The sequence below is a fragment of the Ranitomeya imitator genome, chromosome 2, assembly GCF_032444005.1.
Source record: "Ranitomeya imitator isolate aRanImi1 chromosome 2, aRanImi1.pri, whole genome shotgun sequence".
In the NCBI taxonomy this organism is placed as follows: domain Eukaryota; kingdom Metazoa; phylum Chordata; class Amphibia; order Anura; family Dendrobatidae; genus Ranitomeya; species Ranitomeya imitator.
In genome coordinates, this window is record NC_091283.1 from 390673268 (window position 1) to 390691287 (window position 18020).

At 45.0% G+C, this 18020-nt stretch overlaps 1 protein-coding gene across 1 annotated transcript in view; it reads left to right on the forward strand.

Annotated features, from left to right (window-relative positions):
- Positions 1–7642, forward strand: part of LOC138666999 (zinc finger protein 419-like) — a 91515-nt gene extending 83873 nt beyond the window's left edge. The window contains exon 11 of the mRNA XM_069755213.1: positions 4316–7642. Within this exon, the coding sequence (XP_069611314.1) occupies positions 4316–5484 (1169 nt within the window). The 3' untranslated portion in view covers positions 5485–7642. The remainder of the gene's footprint in view (positions 1–4315) is intronic.
- Positions 7643–18020: the final 10378 nt, after the last annotated feature.

The following is an 18020-nucleotide window of genomic DNA, read 5'->3' on the forward strand; positions in this document are numbered from 1 at the left end:
TGCTTCACAGAGGTTTATAACGTAGAGGCATAAAAATAGAACATTACATGTGTCCCACAAAATTGTGCTTTTTAGCCTTAAATTTTTATCACAAGAGTAATAGGTGAAAATGCACCCTACAATTTGTTGTGCAATTTCTTCTGAGAACGCTGGTACCCCATATATGGCGGAGAAATACTGTTTGAAAAGGCTAGGAAAAGAAGGAGCGCCATTTGACTTTTGGAGCTCAAAAATAGCTTGAATTATTAGCGGATGCCACATTGTGCTTGGAGAGCCTCTGATGTGTCTAAACAGTAAAAAAAAAATGCAAATGACCCTATTTTGGAAACTAGACCCCTCAAGGAACTTATTGAGATGTGTGCTGAACACTTTGCTATATGTTACAAACTTCTGTATAGCAGCTGTGATTTAAGTGAAAATATCTAATTTTTTTTTCCACAAAAATGTTTTTAGCCCCAAACTTTTATTTTCACAAGGGTAGCAGGAAAGAAATTGATCCCCAAATTTGTTCTGCAATATCTCCTGGGTATATGGATACCCTGAATGTGGGGGAAAATTACTGTTAGGGCTCATGGCAGGGCTCAGAAAAGGAGTGACGTTTTGGAAAGCAGAGTTTGATGGAATCGTCTTGTCGTGTTTGAGGAACCCCTGATGTGCCTAAACAGTTGAAGCAAAAATCGCTATGACGTACCCAGTACATCGTAGGTCGGGAAGGGGTTAAGACAGTATTATTTGTATAACGTAATCAGCCATGGGCTTAGGGGAGGACTGACGTTATAATGTTATGTAACTGAATATGCTAGATAATACAAATAGACAACTCTCTATCTACTTTTAGTGTGAAAATCGAGTGTAGTTTTAGGTCAAATTTATCCAGCAATATGACAAATTTTCACAAACATCCAAGTACCAGTGTAAGTGATCTATAAAAGAACCTGCAACTATGTTTGCAGTGGGCAGTGCTGTAAATACTTTTTCAGATCTCCCAGTGCTCCCATATTCAGCCAATGTTTCTATTGGCTTGCATGACCTATATGATATGAAGGTCTTGCTCTCCTTTCTTGCATCCACTGTTAAGTTACATCAATAAAAAAAAAAAAATCCTTATTTTTTTTTTCTCCAAAGCCATGCCTTGTGTACATGACCAATCTGCTCCGATGTGCTTTGCTCTGTGCTATAGCGCTTGTACCTGTCGGAGAATGTATGAGATGGAAGATTTATTTTATGAGTCTCCTCTGAACATGTAAATGGGACAGATTCATGACAGACACAGAGAAACATGAAGTTAGAAGATGGCTATAATAGAGTAGTGAAAATTTGTAAGGACATTACCTGGTCACCTAAAGGCCCCTTCACATTAAGCGACGCTGCAGCGATACCGACAACGATCCGGATCGCTGCAGCGTCGCTGTTTGGTCGCTGGAGAGCTATCACACAGACAGCTCTCCAGCGACCAACGATCCTGAAGTCCCCGGGTAACCAGTGTAAACATCGGGTTACTAAGCGCAGGGCCGCGCTTAGTAACCCGATGTTTACCCTGGTTACCTGCGTAAAAGTAAAAAAAAAAAACACTACATACTTACCTACCGCTGTCTGTCCCCGGCGCTCTGCTTCTCTGCACTCCTCCTGTACTGGCTGTGAGCACAGCGGCCGGAAAGCAGAGCGGTGACGTCACCGCTCTGCTCTACGGCTGACCGACGCTCACAGCTAGTACAGGAGGAGTGCAGAGCACAGCGCCGGGGACAGACAGCGGTAGGTAAGTATGTAGTGTTTTTTTTTTTTTTACTTTTACGCTGGTAACCAGGGTAAACATCGGGTTACTAAGCGCGGCCCTGCGCTTAGTTACCCGATGTTTACCCTGGTTACCAGTGAAGACATCGCTGGATCGGTGTCACACACGCCGATCCAGCGATGTCCACGGGAGATCCAACGACGAAATAAAGTTCTGGACTTTGTTCAGCGACCAACGATCTCCCAGCAGGGGCCTGATCGTTGGTCGCTGTCACACATAACGATTTCCTTAACGATATCGTTGCTACGTCACAAAAAGCAACGATATCGTTAACGATATCGTTATGTGTGAAGGTACCTTAACACTGTAATCTCTGTCCCTCTTTGTGGTCTATTGTCTGTCTGTCAATAATTTAATTGTATTACAAGTGTTAAATAGACTCTCTCTCCAGGAGAGAATACCACAGAGTAAACTAAAGGTACCTTCACACTAAACGACGCTGCAGCGATCCAGACAACGATCCGGATCGCTGCAGCCTCACTGTTTGGTTGCTGGAGAGCTGTCACACAGACAGCTCTCCAGCGACCAACGATGCCGGAAACCAGGGTAAACATCGGGTTACTAAGCGCAGGGCCGCGCTTAGTAACCCGATGTTTACCCTGGTTACCATCCTAAAAGTAAAAAAAAACAAACACTTCATACTTACCTTCAGCTGTCTGTCCCCCGGCGCTGTGCTTCTCTGTACTGGCTGTGAGCACAGCGGCCGGAAAGCAGAGCGGTGACGTCACCGCTCTGCTTTCCGGCCGCTGTGCTCACAGTGAGTGCAGGAAAGCAGAGCGCCGGGGACAGACAGCTGAAGGTAAGTATGAAGTGTTTGGTTTTTTTTTACTTTTAGGATGGTAACCAGGGTAAACATCGGGTTACTAAGCGCGGCCCTGCGCTTAGTAACCCGATGTTTACCCTGGTTTCCAGCGAAGACATCGCTGAATCGGCGTCACACACGCCGATTCAGCGATGTCAGCGGGAGATCCAGCGACGAAATAAAGTTCTGGCCTTCTAGCCCCGACCAACGACATCACAGCAGGATCCTCATCGCTGCTGTGTGTCACACTGAACGATATCGCTAGCCAGGACGTTGCAACGTCACGGGTCGCTAGCGATATCGTTTAGTGTGAAGGTACCTTAAGTGGGTCCAATGAACAAAGAATATGTAGAGACTAGTGATGAGCGAGTGTACTCCTTGCTCGGGTTTTCCCGAGCACGCTCGGGTGGTCTCCGAGTATTTATGACTGCTCAGAGATTTAGTTTTCATCGCAGCAGCTGAATGAGTTAAGGTACCGTCACACATAACGATATCGTTAACGATATCGTTGCTTTTTGTGACGTAGCAACGATATTGTTAACAAAATCGTTATGCGTGACAGCGACCAACGATCAGGCCCCTGCTGGGAGATCGTTGGTCGTTGGGGAAAGTCCAGGACTTTATTTCGTCGCTGGATCACCCGCTGACATCGCTGAATCGGCGTGTGTGACGCCGATTCAGCGATGTCTTCACTGGTAACCAGGGTAAACACTACATACTTACATTCCGGTGTCTGGTCACGTCCCTCGCCTTCAGCTTCCCGCACTGAATGTGAGCGGTGACGTCACCGCTCTGCTTTACGGCCGACGCTCACAGTCAGTGCGGGAAGCTGAAGGCGAGGGACGTGACCAGACACCGGAATGTAAGTATGTAGTGTTTTTTTTTTTTTTACATTTACAATGGTAACCAGGGTAAACATCGGGTTACTAAGCGCGGCCCTGCGCTTAGTAACCCGATGGTTACCCGGGGACCTCGGCATCGTTGTGTGACAGCTCTCCAGCGACCAAACAGCGATGCTGCAGCGATCGGCATCGTTATCTATATCGCTGCAGCGTCGCTTAATGTGACGGTACCTTTACAGCTACTAGCCTGCTTGTTTACATGTGGGGATTCTCTAGCAACCCGGCAACCCCCACATGTACTCAGCCTGGCTAGTAGCTGTAAATCATTCAGCTGCCGCAATGAAAACTAAACCCTCCACTGAACGGTAAGGGCTCCACTGCCTGTCTTATTATAAAGGGGTTCTGTGTGCTAGTAGTGTTGTTACCATCTGGGGCTAGTAATTGATTTTCTGGACGGTTACTAGATTATTATATACATTTTTTGTTTATCGAATCTATTTAGCTTGTTCTTTTGCCATTCTCTCTTGGAGTGCCATCTGGGGCTAGTATTTTGTTTTATTGGCTATCAATCTCTATAGATTCTTTGTTCATTGGACCCACTTAGTTTGCTCTGTGCTATTCTCTCCTGGAGCGAGGTCAGTCTATTTAACACTTGTCTATTTTTCTATAAGGTTGGCACCCACCCTTTATTGACCTTAGCAGCTGAGGGGATTCTAGCAATGGTTTTCTGCTGCATGGTCAGGTAGCACCTGTGTGTTTTTGTATTTTCATTTTAATTGTATTACAGTTTGCATAGAAATGCTATAAAATATATAATATAAATATTTAATTTCATTGCAAAGTTACTGAAAAGAACTTTTTTTTTTTCATTCTTACTAGGTGACTGTACCAGTAGCTCAGAGGGATGTCTGATATTCTCAGACTTTTCTGCAGATAATTTTGGTATCACACCTGATATTTGCGAAGAACATGTCATTATACCCGATCCAGCTCAAGATCTCATCAGAAAAAATCTGTCATCTGATCCTTTTCAACAGGTCCTTTTTTCTGCTTCATTTAAGACCAATATGCAAAACAAAAGTCACAGAAGGGCTGTGGAACATGAAATAGTTAACATAGAGAAGCCATTTTCATGTTCAGAATGTGAGAAATATTACAGTACTAAATCAAAACTTGCGAAACATCAGAGAAGTCACACAGGGGAGAAGCCATTTTCATGTTCAGAATGTGGAAAACGATATAGTGAGAAATCTGTACTTTTTAACCATCATAGAATTCACACAGGGGAGAAGCCATTTTCTTGTTCAGAATGCGGGAAATGTTTTACGCATAAATCAAATTTTGTGATGCATCAAAGAATTCACACAGGGGAGAAACCATTCTCTTGTTCAGAATGTGGGAAATGTTTTACAGAGAAATCAAGTCTTGTTACACATCAGAGGATTCACACGGGGGAGAAACCATTCTCTTGTCCAGAATGTGGGAAATGTTTTACAGATAATTCAAGTCTTGTTACACATCAGAGAATACACTCAGGGGCAAAGCCATTTTCATGTTCAGAATGTGGAAAATGTTTTAATCGAAAAACACATCTTGCTGCACATCTGAAAAATCACACAGGGGATAAGCCATTTTCATGTTCAGAATGTGGAAAACGATATAGTACAAAATCCGTACTTGTTAAACATCAGAAAATTCACACAGGAGAGAAACCATTTTCTTGTTTAGAATGTGGGAAATGCTTTACAGAAAAATCAAATTTTGTGATGCATCAGAGAATTCACACAGGGGAGAAACCATTTTCTTGTTCAGAATGTGGGAAATGTTTTACAGAGAAATCAAGTCTTGTTACACATCGGAGAATTCACACAGGGGAGAAACCATTTTCTTGTACAGAATGTGGGAAATGTTTTACAGATAATTCAAGTCTTGTTACACATCGGAGAATCCACTCAGGGGCAATGCCATTTTCATGTTCAGAATGTGGGAAATGTTTTAATCGGAAAACAAATCTTGTTACACATCTAAAAACTCACACAGGAAAGTAACTAACTATATTTTTTCAAAGTTTTATTGATTTTTGGTAAAAAAATATATAGCATTCACCTGCGCTGTCTACATTACATAAGCAAAAAATGTGTGTAGTAAAGTGGATATAAGTTCAAAAAGCACTTACGCATTAGATCATCATTGATGATGAGGTAGATTTTATGATAAACCCTTATAGGTGCTGGTAGAATCTTTTTAAAGGATAAAGAGAGAAGGGGAAAAAAAGCAATGCTTTTGTTAATCAAATTCATAAAAATAGTAGAATAGTGAGATATAGAATTTCTACTCACTTAGGTACTGAATGGCAATATTCGGTTGGGGACCGTGATTCTTTTGTGTCCACAATTATTACTGATGTCGTGGTGGCTAAAAGTGCTTTTTCCAAGGCTGAACGGTTCCTCCTGCTTAGAAGGATATACACCCTTTTACAAGTGTGATTCTAAATGTCTGTGATCCAGTTCTCACAACGTTAAGTATACTTACTACTGATAACGTCAGGAGTGAAGCAAGATTTCGTTGGTGGTGAAGTATGTAAGTTGCCGTCAGGTGGTGTTTGAAGTAGGTTACTTTAAATAGAGACAGTTACCCGTGCATAAAAAATGAGTGGTAATCTTCCTCCAGTGAGACAGTTGATAGTACTGATATATCATGGCTTATGCATGCATATGTAATTGGGCTGTACTCACTGTCTCGCTGGTATAGAGAGGAGCGGTTCCGAGGAATCTGTGCTGCCGCTGTACCGCCGCCGTAGCAGGACGGTGGGTTAGGAGGATAGATGAAGCAAGAGCCGCAAGACCACGAAACCTCGCGTGCCCCGGCGGGAAGCAACGCTGAGGTAGCGGTCGGAGAGGTGGGCGGAGCTACAGGTGACGTCACTAATCTACGGGGCCAGAAAGAGCAGGTGTGCTAGAGCAGCTAACCAACCAATGCATTTCAAGGGCTTTAGCCCTCTTCATCCGGGTTATGCATAACCACCTGACGGCAACTTACATACTCACCACCAACGAAACCTTGCTTCACTCCTGACGTTATCAGTAGTAAGTATACTTAACGTTGTGAGAACTGGATCATAGACATTTAGAATCACACTTGTAAGAGGGTGTATATCCTTCTAAGCAGGAGGAACCGTTCAGCCTTGGAAAAAGCACTTTTAGCCATCACGACATCGTGATTCTTTTGTGTCCACAATTATTACTGGTCCCCAACCGTATATTGCCATTCAGTACCTAAGTGAGTAAAAATTCTATATCTCACTATTCTACTATTTTTATGAATTTGATTAACATAAAAGTATCTGTTTTTTTTTTCTCCTCTTATCCTTTAAAAAGATTCTACCAGCACCTATAAGGGTTTATCAAAAAATCTACCTCCTCATCAATGATGATCTAATGAGTAAGTGCTTTTTGAACTTATATCCACTTTACTACACACATTTATTTTTTGCTTATGTAATGTAGACAGCACAGGTGAATGCTATATATATATTTTTTTTACTAAGTATCTATACTACTTATCTAACAGGTCCACACAGAACCTGTTGTATTCACCAGCAGCATTCTACAGTAAGCAATTGTCTCTTCACCAGTAACTGCCTGTAGCGCCAGTGTTTCCCCTTTTTATCTTTAGAGTTTTATTGATTTTGTAACGGCATAGTATAACAACTAACAGAAAATCAAAGTCTAAAAGAGGATGAACAGAAAAAAGCGATAGACTTCATTACATAACGAATCAAAGGAATAAATAGGGTTTAATCATGGTACAAAAATCATGAGGCCGATGTAGTATATGGATAAGCAAGACACTTCAAGGATGGGAAGTAAGGAGAAGAAAAAGAAAAAAGGATCCATGAGTGCAAAGACGGGACAAATTATAAAGCACCTTAGGATAGTTTGGGAGAGTTGGAAATAAGGGAAGGTTTCCCAGTGAAACCATTTAGTAGCAGTTGTAATAGTATATTCTTGTATTTGGGTTATCGGCTTTTTCGTAGCATGGGTTCTAGCCAACTCTATGAACTATTCTTCTAAAGAGGAGGTTCTACTGAATTCCAATGGCGGGTAGGACGCGTGGAACCGCGGTAGCGCGAAACGGCCATTGTCCGTTAATTGTTCACATTATCCCCTGCTGAAGACTTGTATGTCGCAATAAAGCTTGGATTTTTAGAACGGTGAGTGCCTTTCATTTCTTCATAATTGGACTTTGCAGTCTGCTTTCTGGATTGAGCAACCGTTCCTTTTTGGGCGAAAAAAGCACTAAGCTGTTTGATGTGTGAGACACATTGGTTTGAATGTCACAGTGGTGCTGATAGTCTTTTTTTTCTCTCTTTTGCATGGAGTATTATTATTTTGGCTACCTAGAGTAGATGCCATTAGTAGTGATTTTCTTATACACCTGTTTGGGCATAGGACACCAGAGCTTTCACTGTTTTACATGTTTTCTAAATACTAATACTCCTGTCACTTCCTTAAAAATTCTGACCTTGCCCCAGAAAGCTCCTTGAGTCGGGCAAGACCACCATATATGTTACTGTCTCCCCACACACCCAGCAATGCCAACATAGACTAGATACCTCACAGAACCATTTATGCAAGGTGGTGGGAACCCGGTACCACCTTGAAACAATTTTATAGATTATTTCTTGCAATTAGTGGCCATAGCCGATTTGTGGGAGAGGAAAAAGCATTTATCCCACTGATCCTTCATAAATGTGATTAGGAGCACAGTCTCTCAAGCCTTGCAAAATGGAAGAAGGTTTCCAGATCTGGGTCGGTCAACAATTTGTGGTTACCACAGATGGGCATGCGGAGGGAATAGGGGGGGCGACACACAACATTTCCAAAGAGGATAATTGGGCGGACTGTCCAGTGAATAGTAACAGTCTTGAAGTTGTATGTATTCAAAATTACTACGTATCTTATGAAAAATATTTAGAATTGAGAGCCCTCAGTGGTTGATACCTTTTTAATGGCTAACTGAAAAGATGGTAACAAATTGCAAGCTTTCGAGACTACACTGAGGTCACTGAGGACTCTCCATTCTAAATATTTTTCTATCTACTGGCTAACACGGTAACAAGATATATTTCTTTCCTGTACGTATCTTATGAGGACAATCACCTAGGATAGTAGAAAGGGATATGGGCGTGCAAAATGGAGCTACTTGGTGTATACGTAAAGACCTCTTTTTTGGAGCTGGCCATGAATGAATTTGCAAAAGCGTCAGGTGGAAACTTGGAGTGACCAGTTATAGGCATTCATGGGCCTTTCTGATCAACCAAAACAATTCTCACCCTTTGTGTATATATAGTCTTCAGTGTGTGACGCTCTATGATACTGAAATTATATTCAGCGCCACAATGTTCCAATTACATGGAAAAGAGGATGCCGTCACCAAGCAAATATCTTGTGCAACTCAGACCCAAAGTATTGACTGCGGGGGCGTGGCTTCGGACGTCTATGGAGGCAGACGTGTGAAGAGGGAGCTCCAGGGGAAAAATCCCTATACACGACTTCCACAGCATATTTTGGAGGCCCCTTGCCACATAATCCCCCTTCATCATCCCTTGATACCAAGGGGAGCCCCTCCAACCAACTTCCTCCTCATCTCTGTCCCCCAGAACAGCCGGAGCAGGCCTCTGGGGCCAATCAGGCCTAGTGAACAGGAAGGCCCTGCACGGTAGTGAAGAGGCGGACTCCTCCCCTGCCAGATCTCCACTTCAGGAGACTAAGCGCCGCAAGCTTCCCCCTCCAGGAGGACTTGCAAGCAGCAGAACGGAGGCTCCGGCCCTGCGCTCTCCGGTAAGCCGACACAGCGGGCGTCCCCGAGCGGCACAGCCCTGACTGCGGGCCGCGGCGCCAGACGTCCCCTCGGAGTGCAGCGCCGCTGCGGACCCGCCCGAGGAGACCAGCAGCAGCCGGCGACGATCGTGACACTGCAGCGGCGCCACCGGGGAAGCGCCGCCTGAGGAGCAGGACAAGCGGTTCAGCCCGAGAAGCAAGCCGCTCCACAGCGCCCCGGACACCGGCTGATCGGCAGGTCCCGGACCCCAGCGATTGGAGTCCAGCGGACGGTGGCTCTGCAGAGACGCTGCTGGTGATCCAACTTACCCTCACCCTGCCCTCCGATCCAGCCCCGGACCTTCACAGGAAGCTCTCCGGCACCAATCCGTAAGGTCAATGATCTGGAAAAATCGAGCCCCCGGCTCCAAAGCGGCGATTCTCAGAGGCCTAACCTAAAAAAGTAGTCCCCTATCAACCACTCACATTACCGCAAAATCGCGGTGAAAAAAAAAAGGGGGTGGGGGGGGGGGGAATGAACTCTTTAATGCTCTCCCAATATCGCCCCCCTAATTTATCCACCTGGGGAAAAGGAACTGAAACATCTTTTATTAAATCTCCAGGCTTCCTCAATAAAAGCCTATGGGAAGTAGTTCCGGCCGCTCCCTGTAGGAATCACTACGCCGGCACCATCCCAAGTGCCCTATAAAGCTGACAACAGAGAGCAGAGTCTGCAAAACAACGCTCTTGAACTCACTGTAAAGGACACACTGTAATTAATCCTCCCTCTTCTAAAAGGTTACCAAAACCAGAAACTCCCCCCTCTCACACCCCTCACAGAATACCTACTTTTGGACAGGAGTAAAACACTCTTTTAACCTTAGCCACATAAGACTTAACTGTGAGGCATAGCACTAATTGATCAACACCCATTAAAATTTGCTGTCAGCGTCCATTAACCGCTACCATGAATAACGCAAAATCTAAAGGGAGAATTAACCCTTCCACTCCAACAAAACCACTCTACAGCCAAAAACAGGACAAATCTCTGAGTCGAAGGGACCTAGAGAAATCCAGACCTAGCTCATTCTCCATACCCAGGCGCAGATCTAGATCCCCCAGGAGAGACACACCTCATTTAATGGACTATGGGTCCAACAACAAATCCTTTGATAACAAATCCTCTCCTACAAAAATGGACTCCTCTGCCAGCCTAAAGAGATCTAACCCAGGAGCCACAAACGAGAAATATGATTCTTATGGGAACTATTCAGAAGCGGAGGAGGATGTTGTATCTAGTGACACATCCCCAATCAATCCCCACAAAAAAGTATAACAAAATATGACGACCCAGAACCCAACAGGGGCGCCAAATCGGCAGGCACATACTCACTCACACACGCTACAGGCCAAAGCCAACCAGACCAAGAGGATCTAATAAATAAAATAAAAAACATAATGGACGATAAAATAAACTCCCTGGTTAATACAATGAAAAGTGAAATGGACTTAAATTTCCAAAAATATTGTGAAAAAATGGACAGGATTGACAAACAACTGACCAGACACGAGGAGAGGCTGAATAGACTGGAACATAAGTCATCTATCTCTTTTGACGAGCTGGATAGGATCAACTTTGAAATGAAACACCTGCGATCTAAATTGGCAGACCTCGAAGATAGAGGCAGGCGAAATAACCTAAAAATTAGAGGCATATCAGAGGACATACCCCAAGACCAGCTGTCTTCTCACCTCAAAAATATCTTCAAAGCAGCTCTGCCTGACCTCTCAGACCTAGACCTCACGATTGACAGGGCCCACCGGCTGCCCAAGCCCCCCAAGGTCTCTGCGGATCTACCTAGAGACACCATTCTAAAACTCCACTTCTTTAAAACCAAAGAGTCCATTCTCAACTATGTTAAGGAAAAAAGAACATTCCCAGAGCCCTATGGAGATTTAAAAGTCTTCCCAGATTTCTCAAAGGAAACCCTAGAAGGCCGCAGAGAATTTAGACCTGTGACTTCAGCCCTCAGGGAAAAAGGAATAATCTATAAATGGGGCTTCCCGTTAAAATTATTAATTTCTCATCGGGGAAGAATCATTCCGATCCACTCTGTCGAGGATGGCCTAAACTTCGTCAAGTCACTTGACCGTTGAACTACTTCCATCCTATCACTCAGCTGGCCTATTTTTTCTGTTATCGAAATGTGGGGGTCTCCCTCTTAAATTCTAGATGGGACATCTCCCCTATTCCCGTTCACTTTCAGTAACCCCCCCTTTTCTATTTCCAGGTAGTTCTGTTGACCTACTTGTGCAATTACTGTTTTATTCTACTGTGTTATTTTATCTTTAAGGTTTTACCCAAGAACCATTGGCTCAAGAACCTCTCAAGAAGAAAGATCTCTATAGTCTATAGGTTATAACCTTACTTGTTTCAACACTAATCTTTCCTTTCCAGGACGTCCCTCCTGACAGCACCACCAGGAGGTTGTCCTTCTTATCCTTGATAGGGACAGGAAACACAGAAGAGGTTAAATAGCCCCTCCCCACCTCCACCCCTCAGTGTTTTTCCTGTCCCTATCAGGGACAGACGCAGAGGAGATTGCACGGCTTACCGTGCTGAAGATCCAGATATCCGGTGAGCAGGGCTCCTGGAGCGGTCTCATTCCTCATCCGAGGGCTCTGAGCAGGCGGAGCAGGACTCCGCAGGTTGGCGCTGATACCGCTGGAGGTCCCTCAGCGCCGGTTGAGTTATGCTCCCGATTCCGGTGCATCCCTCTTCAGAGGGCTCTGCACCTTCTGGCTGCACCCGCATGTCGGCGGTGATCCTCCCAACCCACGCAAAGAGCGCCGGGTTGGGCCTGCGGGAAGCGTCCTGGTCGGTGCTCAATGGAGCATGCCGCGTCATCAGGGCGCGTCGTCGGCGCGCGCCGCGTCATCGGGGCACGCCGCGTCATCGGGACGCGCCGCATCTCGGGGGGCGCGCCGTGCCGGCAAGTGCGATGCGGCTCTAGACGTGCTACTTCGCCGCTGCAATCACCAATAAGGTCCAGTGGCGTTCCTGAGCAGCTGGAGACCTCGGGACGCCGGAAGTTGGTGTTGGGCTGTATTATACAGCTGAACAGTGACCCATCAACCCGCAGTGATCACCGGCAGCTGAGCTCGGAAAGAGGACGAATCAGATGTTCTGAAGACAGGTGAGATACCTATTTAATCATGCCAAGAGAAGTAGAATGAACAGCGCTCCATCCGGGTGTAGAAATCTTTGAAAAAAGGTTTATTGAGCCATAATACAGCAACGTTTCGACCGACACTCGGTCTTTGTCAATCTTTGTCTTTGTTTAATCATGAACATCTGACTGCACACTGATCCTAGAGAATGGAGGGTGCAGATCGTCCAGAGATCCTGTCCTCAGAGCTCGCCCCTGTTCATGCAAGTTATACATAGGGGGTCTATATCACACTACAACACAAGCTATAGGGCCTCTCTGTATCTATTGCAGGATAAGGAGGCATCCAAGCGCCCAGCGTCAGGCCAAAAGCGCAAGACAAGCAAATGCCCTCTGTGCTCCAATAGGCTACCAGAGGGGCATAGGAAGAAAGTATGTGATAAATGCATGGCAGGACTGCTAGAAGGAGAACAGACTTCCCTTCTAGATAGTATTAAAACTATGATCAGAGAGGAAGTACAGTCCACAGTATCAGCGCTGTTGCCAGTCGACCCTCCCCGTCCTAAGAAACCTAGATGGGAACAGGATCTTAGTTCAGAAGAAGGAGAGCTTTCAGCTTACTCCGTATCCGATTCCATGGAGGGAGAATCCTCTTCAAATATCCTCCCAGAGGAAAAGAAGAGATATCTATTTTCCTCTGAACACACAGAGACACTACTACAGGCTGTCAGAAATACCATGAAGGTAGAGGAAGCCACAGAACCCCTTACAATCCAAGACGAAATGTTTGGGGGGCTCAGAGCTCATAGGAGCAGAGTGTTTCCCGTAAATCGCCATATTCAGGAAATGATCTTGGAAGAATGGAGCGATGTGGGGAAAAAACTAATAGTACCAAGGGATTTCAAATATCGTCTGCCCTTTGACCCAGAGGAGACCAAAATCTGGGAATCCATTCCTAAAGTGGATATACCTGTAGCTAAGGTCTCAAAAAAGACCGCCATCCCTTTTGAGGACTCCTCGGGCCTCAAAGATCCGATGGACAAAAGATCTGAAGATCTCCTCAAAAGGGCCTGGGAAGCTTCAGCCGCTATCATGAAAACCAATATTGCAGCCACCTCTGTTGCCAGGTCAATGTCTCTGTGGGTAGAAAAACTAGAGACCCAGATTAACGATAAAACTCCTAGAGACGAGATCCTAAAATCTTTACGACTCTTGAAGATGGCAACAGACTTTATGGCCGATGCTTCGGCAGAGTCAGTGCGGTTTGCGGCAAGAAACAATGCCCTATCTAATGCGGCGAGAAGAGCTCTATGGCTCAGATCATGGTCTGGCGACACACAGTCAAAGAATAAACTGTGTTCAATACCCTTCTCTGGCCTTCATGTCTTCGGTCCAGTATTGGACGAATTGCTTGAAAAAGCAGCGGATAAGAAAAAGGGTTTCCCGGAAGAGAAACCGAAAAACATACCGTCCTTTCATAGGTCTCGATTCAACCCCAGACAAGACTATAGAGGGAAAGGGAAGGGCGGAAGATGGAGCTACCCGAAGGGTGGCAGAGGCAGGGGTACCTTTCAGGACCAAAAATCAAAAACTAATAAACAATGACGCCAACTTAGTGGGAGGAAGGCTTCAATACTTCCTACAGGGTTGGCAAAACATCACTCAGAACCCATGGATCCTAAGTTTGATAGAACAAGGGTACAAAATAGAGTTCAACCAAACACCTCCCAAAAGGTTTTGCCTAACTCAAACCCAGTCTTTATCGGTTCAGCAGAGACTTCTAAAGGATATTCAAGAACTTATCCAGATAAAAGCCGTCATTCCGATACCCCATGCTCAGAGGTTCAGAGGACACTATTCGAGTCTGTTCTCCATAAAAAAAAACAGGCGTAGAATTTCGTACTATTATAAACCTGAAACCCTTAAATCGGTCAGTTACTTACAAACGATTCAAAATGGAGTCCTTCAAAACTGCAATACCTCTAATCCAGAAAGGTTCAGTAATGAGCACATTAGATCTAAAAAGCGCCTACTACCAGGTTCCCATCTCCGCCTCACACCAACAGTACCTCAGATTCGCCATAAAAGACCGGGGCCAAATACTACACTATCAGTTCACATGCCTGCCATTCGGCATCTCCTCTGCTCCCAGAGTTTTCACCAAACTCATGGCAGAGGTGATGGCTTCCTTAAGGGAGAAAGGAATACTCACCGTCCCAAGGAAGGTGACGGGCACAAGGGGGCATTCATTGCGTCTGGAGGAGAGCAGGTTTTTCCACCAACATAGAAGAGGATTCTTTACTGTTAGGGCAGTGAGAATCTGGAATTGCTTGCCTGAGGAGGTGGTGATGGCGAACTCAGTCGAGGGGTTCAAGAGAGGCCTGGATGTCTTCCTGGAGCAGAACAATATTGTATCATACAATTAGGGTCTGTAGAAGGACGTAGATCTGGGGATTTATTATGATGGAATATAGGCTGAACTGGATGGACAAATGTCTTTTTTCAGCCTTACTATGTTACTATGTCCCCTATCTCGACGACATCCTACTAATAGCAGACTCTCCACAACAGTTGGAAGAGGACTTATCAACAACTATTTCACTCCTGGAAGAGCTAGGATGGCTAATAAACTTCAAAAAGTCAAACCTCAAACCCGAAACAAAGAAATCCTTTCTTGGGGTAATCCTAGACTCAGTTCAGGAACATACGTACCTCCCACGTCACAAGCAGGAGTCATTCAAAAAAAGAAATTAAAAAATTTCAAAAGCAAAAACAAACATCCATAAGGAAGGCCATGCGGGTATTGGGCTTAATGACCTCTTGCATTTCCTGCGTCCAGTGGAGCCAATATCACTCAAGACCCCTGCAGAAAGAAATTCTCTCACTTTGGGACGGCAGAGACGTAACCCTGGACAACAAAATACGCTTGTCACTAGTTACAAAAAGGTCACTGACATGGTGGACCATAACCGCAAATCTCGAGAAAGGAAGGCCTTGGAGAACATCTCCGTGTATAAACATCACTACAGATGCAAGTCACAGCGGCTGGGGAGCCCACATAGAAGAGAGTTACTCCCAGGGGACTTGGCCTGTATCCGTACAAAACAGATCCTCAAATTACAGAGAACTCAGGGCAGTCTAGGAGGCCTTAAAGGCATTCCAGGGAGAGTTAATAGACCAACACATCCGTATTTTCTCAGACAACTCAACAACAGTAGCCTTTCTACTTCACCAAGGAGGTCCGAAGCATCATCACCTACAAGATCTATCAGACACGATATTCTCTTGGGCAGAACAGACAGTCAGGTCGATAACGGCGGTTCACCTAAAAGGAACCCAAAACCAGGTAGCCGACTTCCTAAGCAGACAGAAATTATGTCCCACGGAATGGTCCTTAAACGAAGAAATCTTCCTCCAAATAACCCAGCGTTGGGGCTTCCTGGAAGTAGATCTATTCGCCTCAAGGAAGAACGCAAAGACAGAAAAATTCTTTTCACTAAACCCAGGAGACAGGCCATCAGGAATAGATGCACTGGCTCAGAACTGGGACATGAAGTTGGCTTACGCTTTTCCTCCATTGGCCCTAATACCGAGAGTACTGAGGAAGATTCAGGAGAGCCAGACATCAGTTATCTTAATAGCCCCTTACTGGCCCAAAAGGAGCTGGTTTTCTCTACTAAAGATGTCCTGGGAAGATCCAATCCATCTACCAGTCGTAACAGACCTTTTGTCTCAAGGGCCCCTAGTCCATCAGAACCCGGGCCTTCTACAGTTAGCAGCATGGATCCTGAAAAAGAGATCCTAAGATCAAAAGGCCTCTCAGAGCCAGTCATTGCTACCATTCAAAATAGTAGAAAACCTGTAACTTCTGCAATATACAGGAAGATATGGAAGAAGTTCTGCTCTCAGAGTCCAGTTCCCGTATCGGTCTCTCACGGTCCGGATATTCCGAAAATTCTAGATTTTCTCCAGTTGGGGTTTGATAAAGGACTGAGGCCGAGTACTCTGAAGGTACAGATCTCAGCCCTCAGTTCCTTCTATGACGTCCAGCTAGCCTCTCATCCATGGATAGTGAGGTTTGTCAAGGTTATTCAGAGACTTAGGCCTACAATTGGCAGTACAGTGCCTCCCTGGGATCTAAACCTGGTCTTGAATGAACTCTGTAAGGAACCATATGAGCCACTGGCTCAAGCAAACCTGAGAGCCGTAACCCTCAAAGCTCTCTTCCTGGTGGCGATAACGTCAGCACGACGTGTTGGTGAGATCCAATCTTTCTCTATTAAACATCCATACTTAAAGGTCCTGGATGACTGTATCATCCTTAAATTAGATCCTGGGTTCCTTCCTAAAGTGGTTTCGGACTTCCACAGAAGTCAAGAAATTGTTCTACCTACATTCTGCCAGAACTTCTCTAATGAAAAAGAGCGTTCTCTTCACGCTTTGTATGTAAAAAGGACAATTCTACACTATCTAGAGATCACAGATAGTTGGAGAATCGACTCTAACCTCTTCGTTCAGATGACCGGGAAGAATAAAGGAAAGAAAGCATCCAAAGCTACTCTAGCAAGATGGATTAAATCCACCATCACGGCAGCTTACATCTCGGCAGGAAGAACTCCTCCAGAAAGCCTCAAGGCGCATTCGTTGAGAGCAATCTTGGCCTCATGGGCAGAAAGCGCTGGGGCCTCTATGGACCAAATATGCAAAGCTGCAACATGGTCGAGGTCAAATACCTTTTGTAGACATTATAAGTTAGACGTAACTGTAAATCAACAGACTACATTTGGGAGGAAAGTCCTCCAGACTGTAATCCCGCCCTAAAAAATTAAGGAATTATTTGGTATTCCTCCTGGTGGAGCTGTCAGGAGGGACGTCCTGGAAAGTAGGAATTAGTCCTACCGGTAAGTATGTTTCCAGGAGTCCATCATGACAGCACCCCTTATATACCCTCCCTTGAGTTCCTGTCTGATATGTGATATAAACATGTGTAGAAGGAATTTCAATAAAATAGAGTTGCATCCATCCTGGTGTGGTACTTGGAAAATCACTGAGGGGTGGAGGTAGGGAGGGGCTATTTAACCTCTTCTGTGTTTCCTGTCCCTTTCAAGGATAAGAAGGACAACCTCCTGGTGGTGCTGTCATGATGGACTCCTGGAAACATACTTACCGGTAGGACTAATTCCTACTTTTCAGGTTACCATTACCCCCAGATTCTAGTGTTACCTTCTTCGTCTTCATCATCTGGGGTATAATATAATGTCATTCAAAATCCTAACATATAACATTAGAGGGCTAAATAGCCCCCAAAAGAGGCACACTCTGTGGAGGGAACTACTTAAATCCCAGTCAGACATTGCCTGCATCCAAGAGACGAAGTTCTTGGCAGGGAATCACCCCTACTTTAATCACCGCAGCTTCCCTCATATCTTTGAGGCCTGCAACTCAAGTAAAAAAGCTGGGGTGATCACTCTGATCAGGAACTCCGTCCCCTTCGAGGCTCTTAAGGAACATGCTGATGCTGGAGGCAGGTATCACATCTTAATTTGTACCATTAATGGTCAGACATGCACTCTAGCGAATTTGTATGCTCCA